Raw genomic sequence first — 12,564 nt, 5'->3', positions numbered from 1 at the left:
CATCAAGACGCTTAAATTATCAACGCAACCCAATGCTGCCACGAGGCCAGGCTAGTGAAGTACGGTTTCTACTCAATGTGTATCCCTTTTGCACCATTGTAAAGTCGAAGCATCGTAAGTCGAGGAGCAGCGGTACTCTGTAATCACCAGAGGGCACACTTACAGACAGATCCTAGATCTGATACAACAGCGTGCGCGCATGTTGCATGTGCTGTTGACGTCACGTACGAGTGATTCACCCGTCATCCAATCAGCCCCCCTTATGCGCATCAGTTGTTCGCTATATTTTGCCAATTCCTGTCAAACCAAAAAGTTTCAGTAACATCTGGTGTTGTTCAATCGGTTTGACATGTGCAAATATGGATAAACCTGCAAAAAAGAAGACTGTGATGCTATAACAAGTAATGGGAAGCAAAAAAGAAGTTGGTTAAGCCCGTCAGCGTCGACTCTCTGACAGCAGTCTGTACTTTATGCTGTCGGGAATTTGTCCCTTAACTTGACCTTTTCTCCCCTTATTTACGAGTGAGAAAGTTGGCAACCCTAGTTACACTGTCAGATGCTGGCATCATAATCAGACAACAAACAATGGCTGCAGCAGGAAGACCTTTGATGGTTTTACTGGATGGTACACAAAGGTAAACAGTCACTGACGGTGATGTCAAGCAGAAAGGGACACACGTTGATATAGAAAAAAAGAAAACTAAAGACAGACACATAGCGCTGTTGTAACTCAGCGGGACAGGCGGCATCTCTGGAGACGGTTCGAGTCGAGACCCTTCTTCAGACTGTTTGTCCGGGGGGGGCGATAGATAGATAAGGTGTGAAAACAAATATCCAATCTGGGATTTGTTAAAGCAGCATTACAAAAAGAGAACAGGATTTGACTATTAAACCTGTCGCCTGTCATTCAGCCAGAAAGGTGAAGAGGCTGACATTCTATTCTTATTCCGGATACTAAAACAAGGAAAAGTACCCTGAACAGATCTGTACTTTTAACTGACTGTGTTTAGCAAGTATTCCATAGGAAAGATAATGATGTTACAAACATCTCCTATTTATACTGTTGGGAATTTGTCCCTTATCTTGACCTTTTTCCCCCTTATTTGCCAGAATCCTGTACATTGACTTCAGCTCAGCCTTTAACACCATCATCCCACAGAGACTTGTGGAGAAACTAACCCTGCTGGGCCTCAACACCACCCTGTGTCACTGGATCTTGGACTTTCTGACAGAGAGACCGCAGTCAGTCCGTGTTGGCCAGAACACCTCGGGCTCGATCACGCTGAGCACCGGCTCCCCTCAAGGCTGTGTGCTCAGCCCGCTGTTGTTCACATTGCTCACACATGACTGTGCTGCCAGATTCAGGGACAATAAGATCATAAAATTCGCAGATGACACAACAGTGGTGGGACTCATCAGCGGAGATGATGAATCAATGTACAGGGAGGAAGTGAAACAACTAGTGGACTGGTGCGGCAACAACAATTTAGCATTAAACGTCGACAAAACAAAGGAGATGATTGTCGACTTCAGGAGGTCGCAGCCAAAACACACACCCCTCAACATCAGTGGCACCACGGTGGAGAGAGTGGAGAGCATAAAGTTCCTCGACAGTCTCACCTGGTCCAGGAACAACGCTGGGATTGTCAAACGGGCCCATCAGCGATTGCACTTCCTGAGGAAACTCAAACAGGCATCACTCCCCACCAACATCCTCAGGACTTTCTACAGGGGCACGGTGGAGTCTGTACTCACGTACTGCATAAACACCTGGTACTCCAACTGTAACTGCTCAGACAGGAAGGCTCTGCAGAGGGTAGTGAGGGGAGCAGAAAGGATAATTGGCGTCTCCCTACCCTCGGTACAAGAACTGTTCCAGAGCCACTGTCTGAAAAAAGCTCTGAGAATAGCTAAGGGCAAACTGCACCCCCTCGACACACACCTGGGTCTCCTGCCATCAGGCAAGAGATACCGTAGCATCAAAGCCCGGACTACAAGAATACTAAACAGCTTCCTGCCACAGGCTGTGAGGCTGCCACAGTCACTCCACCTGATTCTGCTAAACAGTCACTCCACCTGATTCTGCTGCTTGCACTGACAATTTAATAACTCTGGCACTCAAATCAGCTGCCCTGGACATTTTAATGACTGTTTTTACTGTATTTTAATGTTGCTGTTTTACCTGCTTTTAATTATTTATACTGTTTCATCAGGGACTGGATTGTTTTTACTGTTATTATGTGTGAAATGTTTAAGTTTTATGTGCGATGCTCCGGTATTCCCTGGGAAACGTCTTCTCATTTTGCACTGTACAATTGTTGCTTTGCAAGATGACAATAAAGGTTGATTTGATTTGATTTGATTTAGTGGGTAGAAGATGGAGACCGTCAGTAATGGGTGAGATTGTTATAAGGAACCTTGAGATTGGCCCAGGGGTAGAATGGAATTAGTGCTTTGCATAGCCCTAAAAAACCTTGCTAAACACAGATTAAAATATAGATCAGTTCAGGCTAATTTTTCCTGAAGAATGCCCCTGCTCTTACACAAATAATACATTCTTGCCCCTAACAGAGGGCCGATGAAGGTTCTGTTTAACAGAAGATTGTATTTCTGTAAGTGGTGATAGTGTTGTTGTGTTAACCTGGATTATATCCTGAAGTTTCTAACCCCTGGGGTTAATCGTGAGTGGTTAATCAATGAACCGGGCATGATGACTCCAATATTTCTATTAAATATTTATAGAAAGTTGCTTTAAACCTCAGTGCCCTGGCAAGCAATAATTCAGCCATTCTGCAATTATTATTAAGTAGACTGTGTAAAACACCTCATTGTTGCTTGTGACAGATCAGCGTTTGCAGATTGACTAAAACAGCAACAGAATTTAAAAAAAAATTCACTGACTATGAAGTACCAAAGACTTTGCAATATGATACACACTTTCCTTTTTTTTCCAGAAGGATCCATATTTAGGTAACATGGCTTCTCCTTGCTTTGTTCCTTTTAATTTAAAAAAGGATGGAGACAGGGTGTCCTGTGGTAGGTACGGGTACTCAGTGGCCACCAGATCCATCACACTGCATAACTGCCAACTTTAGATTCATTTTAAAGATAGTAATCTGCATCTTATACACCACCAGAGGTCGCCAGCACTCAGCACACTGGGCAAAACAGCTCACATTTCCTTGTATGAATGGAAGTTCAGGATTTCTCACTGCATAATCAAAAACAGATTAAAATAATGCAATATCTGTTGTTTCAAACTGCAGCTCGACTCAATGCGGACTTTCGACTTGCCAAGATTCATTAGTATTTACATTGGGATTGAGGGAGAAGAGAAAACAATTGTTTGCCAGTTTAGACCTCAAACAGAATCTGCAGCTCCTGATTAGCATTGTAGAGATGTGAAGGTCAAATCCTTATTTCATAATTAATTTAGTTTTATTTATTGCTTTAATAGTTTGAGTTCTGTATGATAATTTTATGATAGTAATACTATTAATAAAGAATGTTGGTACGCCTATTTTTAGTCAATTTATCCTCTCTACATAAGTTTGGGAACCACGCTTTGTATATCAGGTCGGATCTTCTTTGCAGTACCTGCCAATGGTCACACCATACCTGTATTTCCATACATGTATTTATCAGAACAATCTATTCATTTCATTTTTAATAATACATGTCCGAATATCAGTGGTATTTAAGAATCCCCGCTACTCCAACCACTGGCTGAGCTGCAGTGAGGCTTTATCAGTTGTCAGAGCTTCCTAAAGATTTTCAGGGGGATGTCTACCACAGTGCATCGATGTGGGTCTTGCCATTACTCTCGCCACTTTCCTCAAATCTAGGATGTTTTGGAACAGCAAACACTATCAGACCAATTATCAGATAGTTCCCAAACTTGAGTAGAGGCTGAATAGGCTTGCACAAACGTTCTTTATTGTCAGTAGAGCCACTAAATATTTGTTATTGTATCTTCTGGCAATAACATCAATGGATTGGGGTCAGGTGTGAATAAACTTGTTTCTTTTTAAACTACAAACCAATGTAAAAATAGTTGTCAATTTTTTGGTAAAGACATTCCCATCTCGATTGCCACAAAATGTGTTTCCAGAAAGACTTCCTCCCATCAACCCCCTCCAACCCATCTCCCAGTCTCTCGAATATAGATTTAGCTATTGGTTCAATAAAATTAGTCGGGAATCTCACATTTGATTTCAGGAAATTAGTAAATGCCTTAGACATCATCAATGATTTGGCACATGGCAATGATTTTCAGTTGCAAATGAGCTCTGTTCGGCGTCAAAATGAACAGATTCAGAAAAGTACAACCAGTCGTATATTCTTGAGTGATCATTGATTTTTGGTGGTGCACTTGTCCAGCAGTTTACACTGGGTACCATGCGCTCTCGATACACTACATTGATCTTCTCAGTATCATTACAATATTCCTCCTCCACTTTGACTGATTATGGCAAAGGATTTCTAATAGTTACTGGGAATGGTATGTTTCTCCACGTATCCCAGAGGTTTGTCACATCCTTGAATCTTTTCTCCTAACCTCCCCATAATTACGTTCTGTTACTAAGCTCGGAATAACACATTTCAGGAGTCATGTGTAGGGTTTGTGAACATGACCTGCCTAGCAGAGCTGATTGAGTGTAATGAGAGTGGCAATGTTGATCTAACTGACAATGCCGTTATTGATTTACTTACCCAAGTGGATTTGGAGACTTCTGCAGAAATGGTGTTGATGGTTTCTTTGTCTTAAGATGCTTACTATAGGTAGCCCAAATCTCAAAAGCATACAGAAGGGGAGGAAGCATTGCTTGGATGGGAATTATCCATAGGATCATTTTTCAAGTTCCATAAGCAGAAGGTTTGGTTGGTAGGATGAACTTGGATCAGTATTCTTTTGTATTACACACGTGATAGAAGATCATTATACATTTATGACAATGAAACACGTAATCCACACAGCAACCTGCTAAAAGTTTAACAGCAATGAACAGTAAATAGCATCAGACATAGTTGAGATCAGAATTCAAGACCAAGTCAGATGCCTGGTAACTTTACTTACTTCAATTCAGCCATGCCATCACAAATGTGATCCAACTTTATCTCAAATCTATTATTCATAAATTGTAGATTATTTGTGAGTTATGTTTAATAAAACTCCATTGATTTGAAGTTTATACTATTGTAGCCAGTTGCCTGGTCAAGTGTCTGTATGTTAATGTAACTGTAATGCAAATTATAGTCAATCCTACAGCAGTGTTGCAGAAGCTTTTGTTCCTTTAATATGCTCAAATGTTTCAACTGATATTTTGAAAACTTTGAATATTTGCAAAGCCTCCTCTGAGATACATTTTAATATTAAATGCAGCACCAGGTATTCTGTGTGCATGAAACATTATGAGATATTTCAAGACAACGCCATTGGATATTCATTATACGTATCTAAATGTACTCTGAGAAAGGGGAAAGTTACAATATTTCATTGTAGGATTCAACAGTAGTTATGTGATTCTTGTAACCAATTTCACTGGCATTCTTAAATACGATGCAGTTTCAGCAGATTTTACATAACATCAGCATATTTTGCATATATAAACAATGCATTTTAAAAGTGAATCAGATTTAAAAAAGAATAAAATTAAAATGACAATAATTTGTTTTCTCCAGGGAAAAATACATTTCAGACAGGTGCACTGCAGAAATAATGTATTAGAATAAAGTGCTTTCACATGTGGGAGGCGATCTGATCATTGCAGCCATAATGAAAATAAATTAATTGTTAGCACTGGAAACTCCACACACATTTAAAATATCGAACTTTTTTGTGCATTTTAAAATCTTATCATTAATGAAACAATGATCAAACAATGTACCCATCAAAATTCTCCACTATTTAGAAAATAATTAACTGAAATAAAGTTTTAAATGTGTTTTTTTTCTTTTAAAGGTGTAACGGAATGATGTGTTACTAATGGATTCTGTATACATGTGGATACATTAAGTACTTGCAGCAAGCCAGGACTCAGTTGAACCATAGTTCTGTGATAATTTAATTACAAACGCAAACATATTTATAGTACAAAAGAACCCAAAATACTGCTTATGTCATTTAGTGTTCATTCTGGGGTAGCTCTGTCATCCCTTAAACCCCTGTTAATTCACATATTTACACATTTTAGTGTTTACAAGGCTGGGATAAATTCATTTCTGCTTCCAAGCAAAATCATACATATTTATATGTGACAAAACATTTTTCCACCCCAACCCTCCCATTTCATCACTCTCCCCACAAAACATACACACACACACACACAGAGGTATTTTGTCAATCCATGAAAAACAAGCGCTTGGGTTCACTCACAGACACGTCTGGAGTTCAGATTTAAAGATTAACCCATTCCTTGAACACGGAAGATTACATTTGCATCAAAGTAAATCAATGACAGGGTGTACAAAGATACAGTAACTGCAATGCTAAACTCACTAAGTGGCACTGCTTAACAATAAACAGATTTTTTTCAGTAGTAACTCCCAACATTCACAGTCACTTCTGCAATGCTGCTCTTCACTTTCAAATCTCGACAGTTCTCCAACCCATCCACACCTAAACTCGTAGTTTTAATCCCATATGAGAATAGAAGATTATTTTTTTCAGCACGTTTTCAACTATAGTTGACCAGGTAAATTATACCTTCGTGCCTTTGTTCTGCAATTAAAAAGCCACAAATTTTGCACACATACATTTAAGATTACTGCTTTTCATTTGTATTATACAAGGAATAAAATTTGCTTGTGAACAGTTAAAACCAACATTGGTAGATTCTCATTTCTTCACCATAGATTACTTGCAAATGTGGAGTGAAATTAATCTATCAGAAGAGTTTTTAAATTATAACTGTCCTGGCTATGTATCTTGCAGAATCAGGTTGCAATTTATTTTTTTAAATAATGTGAATTTCTAATCTGTAATGCCATGGTATCTCCATGATAGAATGTTGCAATGCAATGAGGTCAATTTTGTTTTAGGTCACTGTAGAAACATGAGATTTAGGATTCTAAATGGCACAAACTGTTGCTAACCAAACAAAGCATTCCAGAAACTCTGCTGTGGAAAATCATTCAAAATGCTGAAGGATTTCTCTCTGCCCGATGTTGATTTTTCTAAGGCGGTGCCTACACTGGAAATAACATTAAACATAATGTGATATCAATTAGGGACGTGAAAAAAAATACAAAAGTTAAGCAACATTTAGGTTTGTATGTAAAAAATAAAAAAAATGCATTTGATGCAAACCTGAAATCAAAGCTGAAAATGCTTGAAATACTCAGCAGATCAGGCAGCAGCGGCAGGAAGAAATAGTTAACATTTTGGGTTGAAAAGCTTCAGATCATCGACCTGAAATGATAACTGTTTCCATAGCCTTGCTGTTCAGGTCTGAAAGTATCATCTTCTAACCTCAATCTGGAGTATCAATGTTGTGGAAAATAGCTAATTTGTCGCCTCATGTGTATACTGAGTATTATTCTCATGCAGGGAATACTCTTCCTGGAATCCAGGCTCACTGCTGTACCTTGAAGTCCTGTATTAATTCAAGCCTCAGCTAAGGATCATGACACTTTATTCCCTTAAGAAGAAAAGCAACCAGCTTGAATTATCGTTCAAATGCCACCTGCAATCTAGGCAAGGAAGAATTCATGTTCTTGTGGCTAATGCCAGAACCTGATTTACTCTGGTATTTACTTAATTTGAAGAATCTGGATGCTCATTGAGTAATGGAACAATGCAAATGATAAATATTTTTGCATGATTTTCTATGGGAATTTAGAATGAAATTAAATGGAAATGTAAGAAAAAGAGATCTCTCCTCCACAGAGTTTAGTAGATTAATCTTGTGAAAAGTCAGTTAATTATAAACGTGACCCAGATTTCAATCTTGATCATTCTAGGTTCATTAGAATTTTAAATATCTATAAAGTACTAAATTAATGGATTCAATAGTGTCTTGCTTAAGTTAAATGACGACTTGTTACAATATTGTTTTTAAACCCTAAGTAACATTATTTATCACAGTCACGTTTAACTTTGTATTTAGCTCAATTTGGGATTCAGATTTTCTAGAAGCAACAGGAACCAGAATCTGAAGCTTGTCTCTTCCCCGATTCCCAAAGAAATTAACACAGTACAAGAGATGTTGAGGGTAAATGTAGCATTTACACCACCAATCTAGCCAAGGTTAACCAAAGGCACAAATCAGGGAATTTGCATTATTGTAATTACGTATTTATTACTGGATTCCCCACTGCGGGAAGGATAGATGTTTTGGGTATTTCCAAATCCACACTGGCTTTGTGCTTTGCAACACAAACATTTTAAAATTATTCACTAAGAATTTAATATGACAGGAGATTGGGTTTTAAAAGAGTAACTGTGGGGGAATCAATGAGATTTTGCAGAAAGTTTATAAATGGACAACTGAAGACCAAAAAGTCCAAAAGTCTTGTCGTAAGATAAAGTGACTTCACCGCACCATTCAAAATCATGTGATTGAAATGGCCTCCCATACTACTGGGTTGGTTGTTAATGTACACCAAATAATCATTACTATCAATATAAATCTTAATTTTAGATCTTCCTATGAAATCAGAAATGAGTTTGACCCAGCCTAAATTGTACAGAAAACAAATTACTGATCCAAGTGGCCTTTGGTATAAATGTACACAGAATATGTCTGCAAATAATCAGCAGCAAATAGTCTGAAATGACAGCCCCCAATAATACTGCCAATACGATCAGATGGTCACCACATTTAAAAGAGAAAAATTAGAATTTTGCATTTCACTGGACACAGCAGTTATTCTGTTTTCAGATAAATAAATAAAAAATTATAGTCCCATGAGAAACAATAGCTTCTGTGAGGGAAAGTGAAACTAGTGCTAATGCTTATGGTCAGCTTCAAAATGCACATTTTGCAGCAACTATTCCTCAGACCAGGCATTGCTTAAGATCAAAATTTTCTTCAAATGTTCTCCTTTAAAAAATAAAGCCTTAGCAGAAATAATCTTGTTTTGGACCAAAACACATGCCATATGAGCGTTGTGACTGGCAGTAAATGCATGAGGAAGGATTCCCCAGTGACATGAGAATAATTGAAAAGCCTCAACGGGACAACCATATCTTCAGAAGCAGTAACTCAACAAGGGCTAGAGAGGGACACATGATACCTAGTATGGATTCATTGGCCATTCATTGTGCTTATAGTAAAAAGTAAATAAATACTTCTATAATGTCTGCATGAAATTCTTCTCAAAAATTGAGGGAGAATCCAGTTATTTTCCCAGACCTAGCATTTTTAATTTATGGGCAGAACCATGCATTAAATCATTTTTTTTCTTTCAGCAGTTACTATTACAACTGCTATACATGTGAACTTCATGTCACTGAATAAATTTATTTGAGAACAATTAGAGCTCATCTCTACAAGATACATGGGTTAGAAGTGTTTCCAATGCATGTGTTTTCTTGTGCAATCCAGTGCCATGAAAGGAGAGTAAAAGCAGAACCATTATTTCCTATGGGACCATCAGGCTATTCCAGCACCAAGGTAGAAGGAGTGGAGCTATGGGTAAATGTTTCTGTTATATACATTGATTGTAGTATAACTCTTATTTATCCATATCTGTGATTAGGGATGTCATTTTCTACACTCACAGCAAGCACAGTAGATTCACTTAACAATTCAAAAGTAATACAATTCACATTGTCATTCTCAAGTTGTAGCAGACTCTGCCACATAACATTTTTCTCCATTCACCAAAAATATAAACATGAAATTTGTTCTGACAGGCAACAATAGAGGTAAGTCTTAAGCTCCACGACAGTTCTGAGGGACTTTGGAAGTAGCACTCAAAATAAATTAGTAACCCAAATTAAATATAGATAAATTGAGTTTTGTGTTTAGTATAGATGATGTTCTGAGCAGTGTCTTCCAGAAGAAACTGCTCTCAGCAACACAGTTACCAGATATGAGGGGGAAGTCGTGTTTTTATTTTACATTCCTTTTAACTGAATTTCAGCAAAGATTAATAATGGCCGCATGTCTGTTCATTTAGTGGATATTTGAACTGTAGCAAAACATATTTTACTGTATAGGGAATTAATGTTTCTAAATTTTGGTGCACCTTCAGCATGCAACAAATGAATGATATGTGGATGAGTGAAGTTTGATTCTTAATATGAAGGGAATAACCAGTAATGTCAAGTTGCAGAAGAACAATGGTTTAGCCATGTCTGTCAAACAGGCTTAAGTACATTTTCCAATGATTAGATGTTGTGATTCAATGCAATTGCGATCACATATCTTCAGACTTTGAGGGTGCCTTCCTCTTTAAAGTGGAAGAGTCCCTAAGGACTGTCCAGGAAGACAAAAATAACTTACCTGGCCCAAAAAAGTTTTGGGACTTTTTCCACAAATTTAATACCAGGAGTAGTTTTCCACCCAGCACTTGTTGGAGATGCTGTTTCCCATCCCCTCCAAAAGTCTGATTATGCATAGACAGCTCTAACCACGACTCAACTGACAGAGAGAGATGAATTTGTAAACATTAAAGAGCTGAACATTTGCTGAGGTACTTCAGATAATAAACAAGTCAGTGAACCTCTCACTAACAGCAACGCCTTCTCAGCTACCTCTGTACAATTTCACTCAGCTCTCTAACACATGTCAGTAAGTTACTGAGCACAGAGTTTGTAGGAGGTCCAGTCGAAGCTGTGGAGGATACCTGGAGTTCATGCAAGCCATGTTCTAATTTGCTTACAGCTTCACGGAAAGCAAACTTGTTTCTCATCTGAGTAATGCAGTCCACGTAACCAGAGCAATGATCGAGCAACCGATGTCCTGCTTCAACCAACTGGCTGTTGGAAGTGGACTCTGAACCACTGTCAATAACATTGGAGAGAAGCTCGGCACACTCCAATAATGCCTCTTTACTGATTTTTTCTGTTGGCACTTTTTCAGGTGGAAGCTTGGTTTTCCGCAAGGAAATTCTAGCACCTGCAGTTACAGAGGTACCGTTTGTTAGTTTAGAAGTTGTTGCAGTGGGAATGGATGAACCTGGAGGCACTTGAGGAGGTGGTATAGATGGCCTAGAAATCTTTGCAAACACTGGTATTGTTGGTCGTTTGCCACCTTCACCATTTATCTCAACCTCTTGTTGTACTGCCGAAATACTCTCCAGGTCCTCCGTTGTTTCTGTGCTGTTGAAATTAGTGCTAGGAGGAGGTTGCAATAGTTTTAGGGAAGGTGGAGGTGGAGGTGGTGCACATTTTGGTTTGACAAGCCTTGGCCTCTCTCTTTCAGATGTAACCTGATGCTCTGACAGAAGTTTGAATTTGTTTCCCAAGGAATCTGTTCCAATCAACTGAACTTCAGCAGGAGCATGCTTCAAAGTTGGCGATATCAAAACAGGTACTTTATGGTTATGAGTTGCTGGAAGTGTGGCAGAAGCCTTCGCTGGTGAGGACCAACCTATCTTCTCCATATCTTCTTTCACTCCTAATGGACCAGAATGATTGCTGTTAGTTTCTCCACGCCCAACCGATACAGCATTGAGGTTTTGAGAAAGATCACCATCTCCGTTGCCAGTCTGGGCCCTGAGAGAGGGTGTTGCGGCACACCTTGCCAAAAGTTTTGTTTTTGCCTTGTCTCTCAAAGATGCAACTCCATCGTCTGCTTTTCTATGCAGTGGATCTGTCAATCGTCCCGGTCCTTCCTCTTTGGCAGGGTAGGGCACTGGATGCTCGACTTGAATTCTGTTGCGGTGACAATTTCTAGGAAGTGTCAAGGCTAGACGATCCAGTTCTTGAAGTCCTGAAGACATGGAAGAAGTAGAATTTGACCGGGGAAAAGGTTTTGTGCCGTCCAAGCCTGAATCATCATTACTCGTAGGCTTCCCTGGTTTGAAGCCAAGAGTCTTTTTTATTAAGCGAGGAGTGAAAAAACCAGCAAATCCTGCCCACCCTCCACCAGTTACACCACCGTTTCTTTGCACAGAACCTCGTCCACAACACCTAGCCTGAGTGAGGTTCCCTTCTGCGTGTGAATGGACAAAAGCAAGCCCATCAGAGTGCTGAAAAGATGAGAAAGAAGCAAAGTTACCCGTTATCTCATATTTTTTGTGTGGATGGTTCTCCATTTCGCGGAAGGAACTGCTACGCTTAGGTGGCATAGGGACAGTCTTCTTCTTCATGAAGGAACTAAAGAAGCCAGCTTTTCTATCTCGAGTAAACAGGTTCTCTTTGCTATCATCCAGGAGACCACCAGGAGATTTGTCTCTTTGTTTACGAGGCAATGCTGGCGAGATGCTACATGGGGCTGTACTTGTTCCCATCCCTATTGGGAAATGAAAAAGATAGTAGATGTAATCCAAACATTGAAAGAGTATTTAAACTGTATTCTTAATGTTTTCCTGTCTCCAGCCTCCATCATGTTCTCATTTTCCTCTCTTTTTTTAAATTTTTCTGCACGTTTCAAACGTTATGTTCAGTTTCTA

The 12,564-nt window shown here is 39.1% G+C and overlaps 1 protein-coding gene and 1 long non-coding RNA gene across 6 annotated transcripts in view; both read right to left on the bottom strand.

Moving 5' to 3' along the window:
- Positions 1 to 2,514: 2,514 nt before the first annotated feature.
- Positions 2,515 to 3,859, bottom strand: LOC116977588. Its single transcript, XR_004413254.1, has 2 exons — positions 2,642 to 3,859; positions 2,515 to 2,587 (listed from the first exon to the last, which is right to left on the bottom strand). It is a non-coding gene; the product is annotated as an uncharacterized LOC116977588 (long non-coding RNA).
- A 2,178-nt stretch (positions 3,860 to 6,037) lies between these two features.
- The window catches only part of abl2 (ABL proto-oncogene 2, non-receptor tyrosine kinase), a 94,383-nt gene continuing 87,856 nt past the window's right edge, over positions 6,038 to 12,564 (bottom strand). For 2 of the 5 annotated variants that reach the window (XM_033028147.1, XM_033028148.1), the window contains exon 11: positions 6,038 to 12,404. In XM_033028147.1, coding sequence (XP_032884038.1) covers positions 10,699 to 12,404 — 1,706 coding nt within the window. In that variant the 3' untranslated portion in view covers positions 6,038 to 10,698. The remainder of the gene's footprint in view (positions 12,405 to 12,564) is intronic. The other 3 variants (XM_033028149.1, XM_033028150.1, XM_033028151.1) reach the window with 3 other exon arrangements.

The sequence above is a fragment of the Amblyraja radiata genome, chromosome 10 (genome assembly GCF_010909765.2).
Source record: "Amblyraja radiata isolate CabotCenter1 chromosome 10, sAmbRad1.1.pri, whole genome shotgun sequence".
NCBI lineage: Eukaryota > Metazoa > Chordata > Chondrichthyes > Rajiformes > Rajidae > Amblyraja > Amblyraja radiata.
This window is presented reverse-complemented; position numbering and strand designations above follow the sequence as displayed.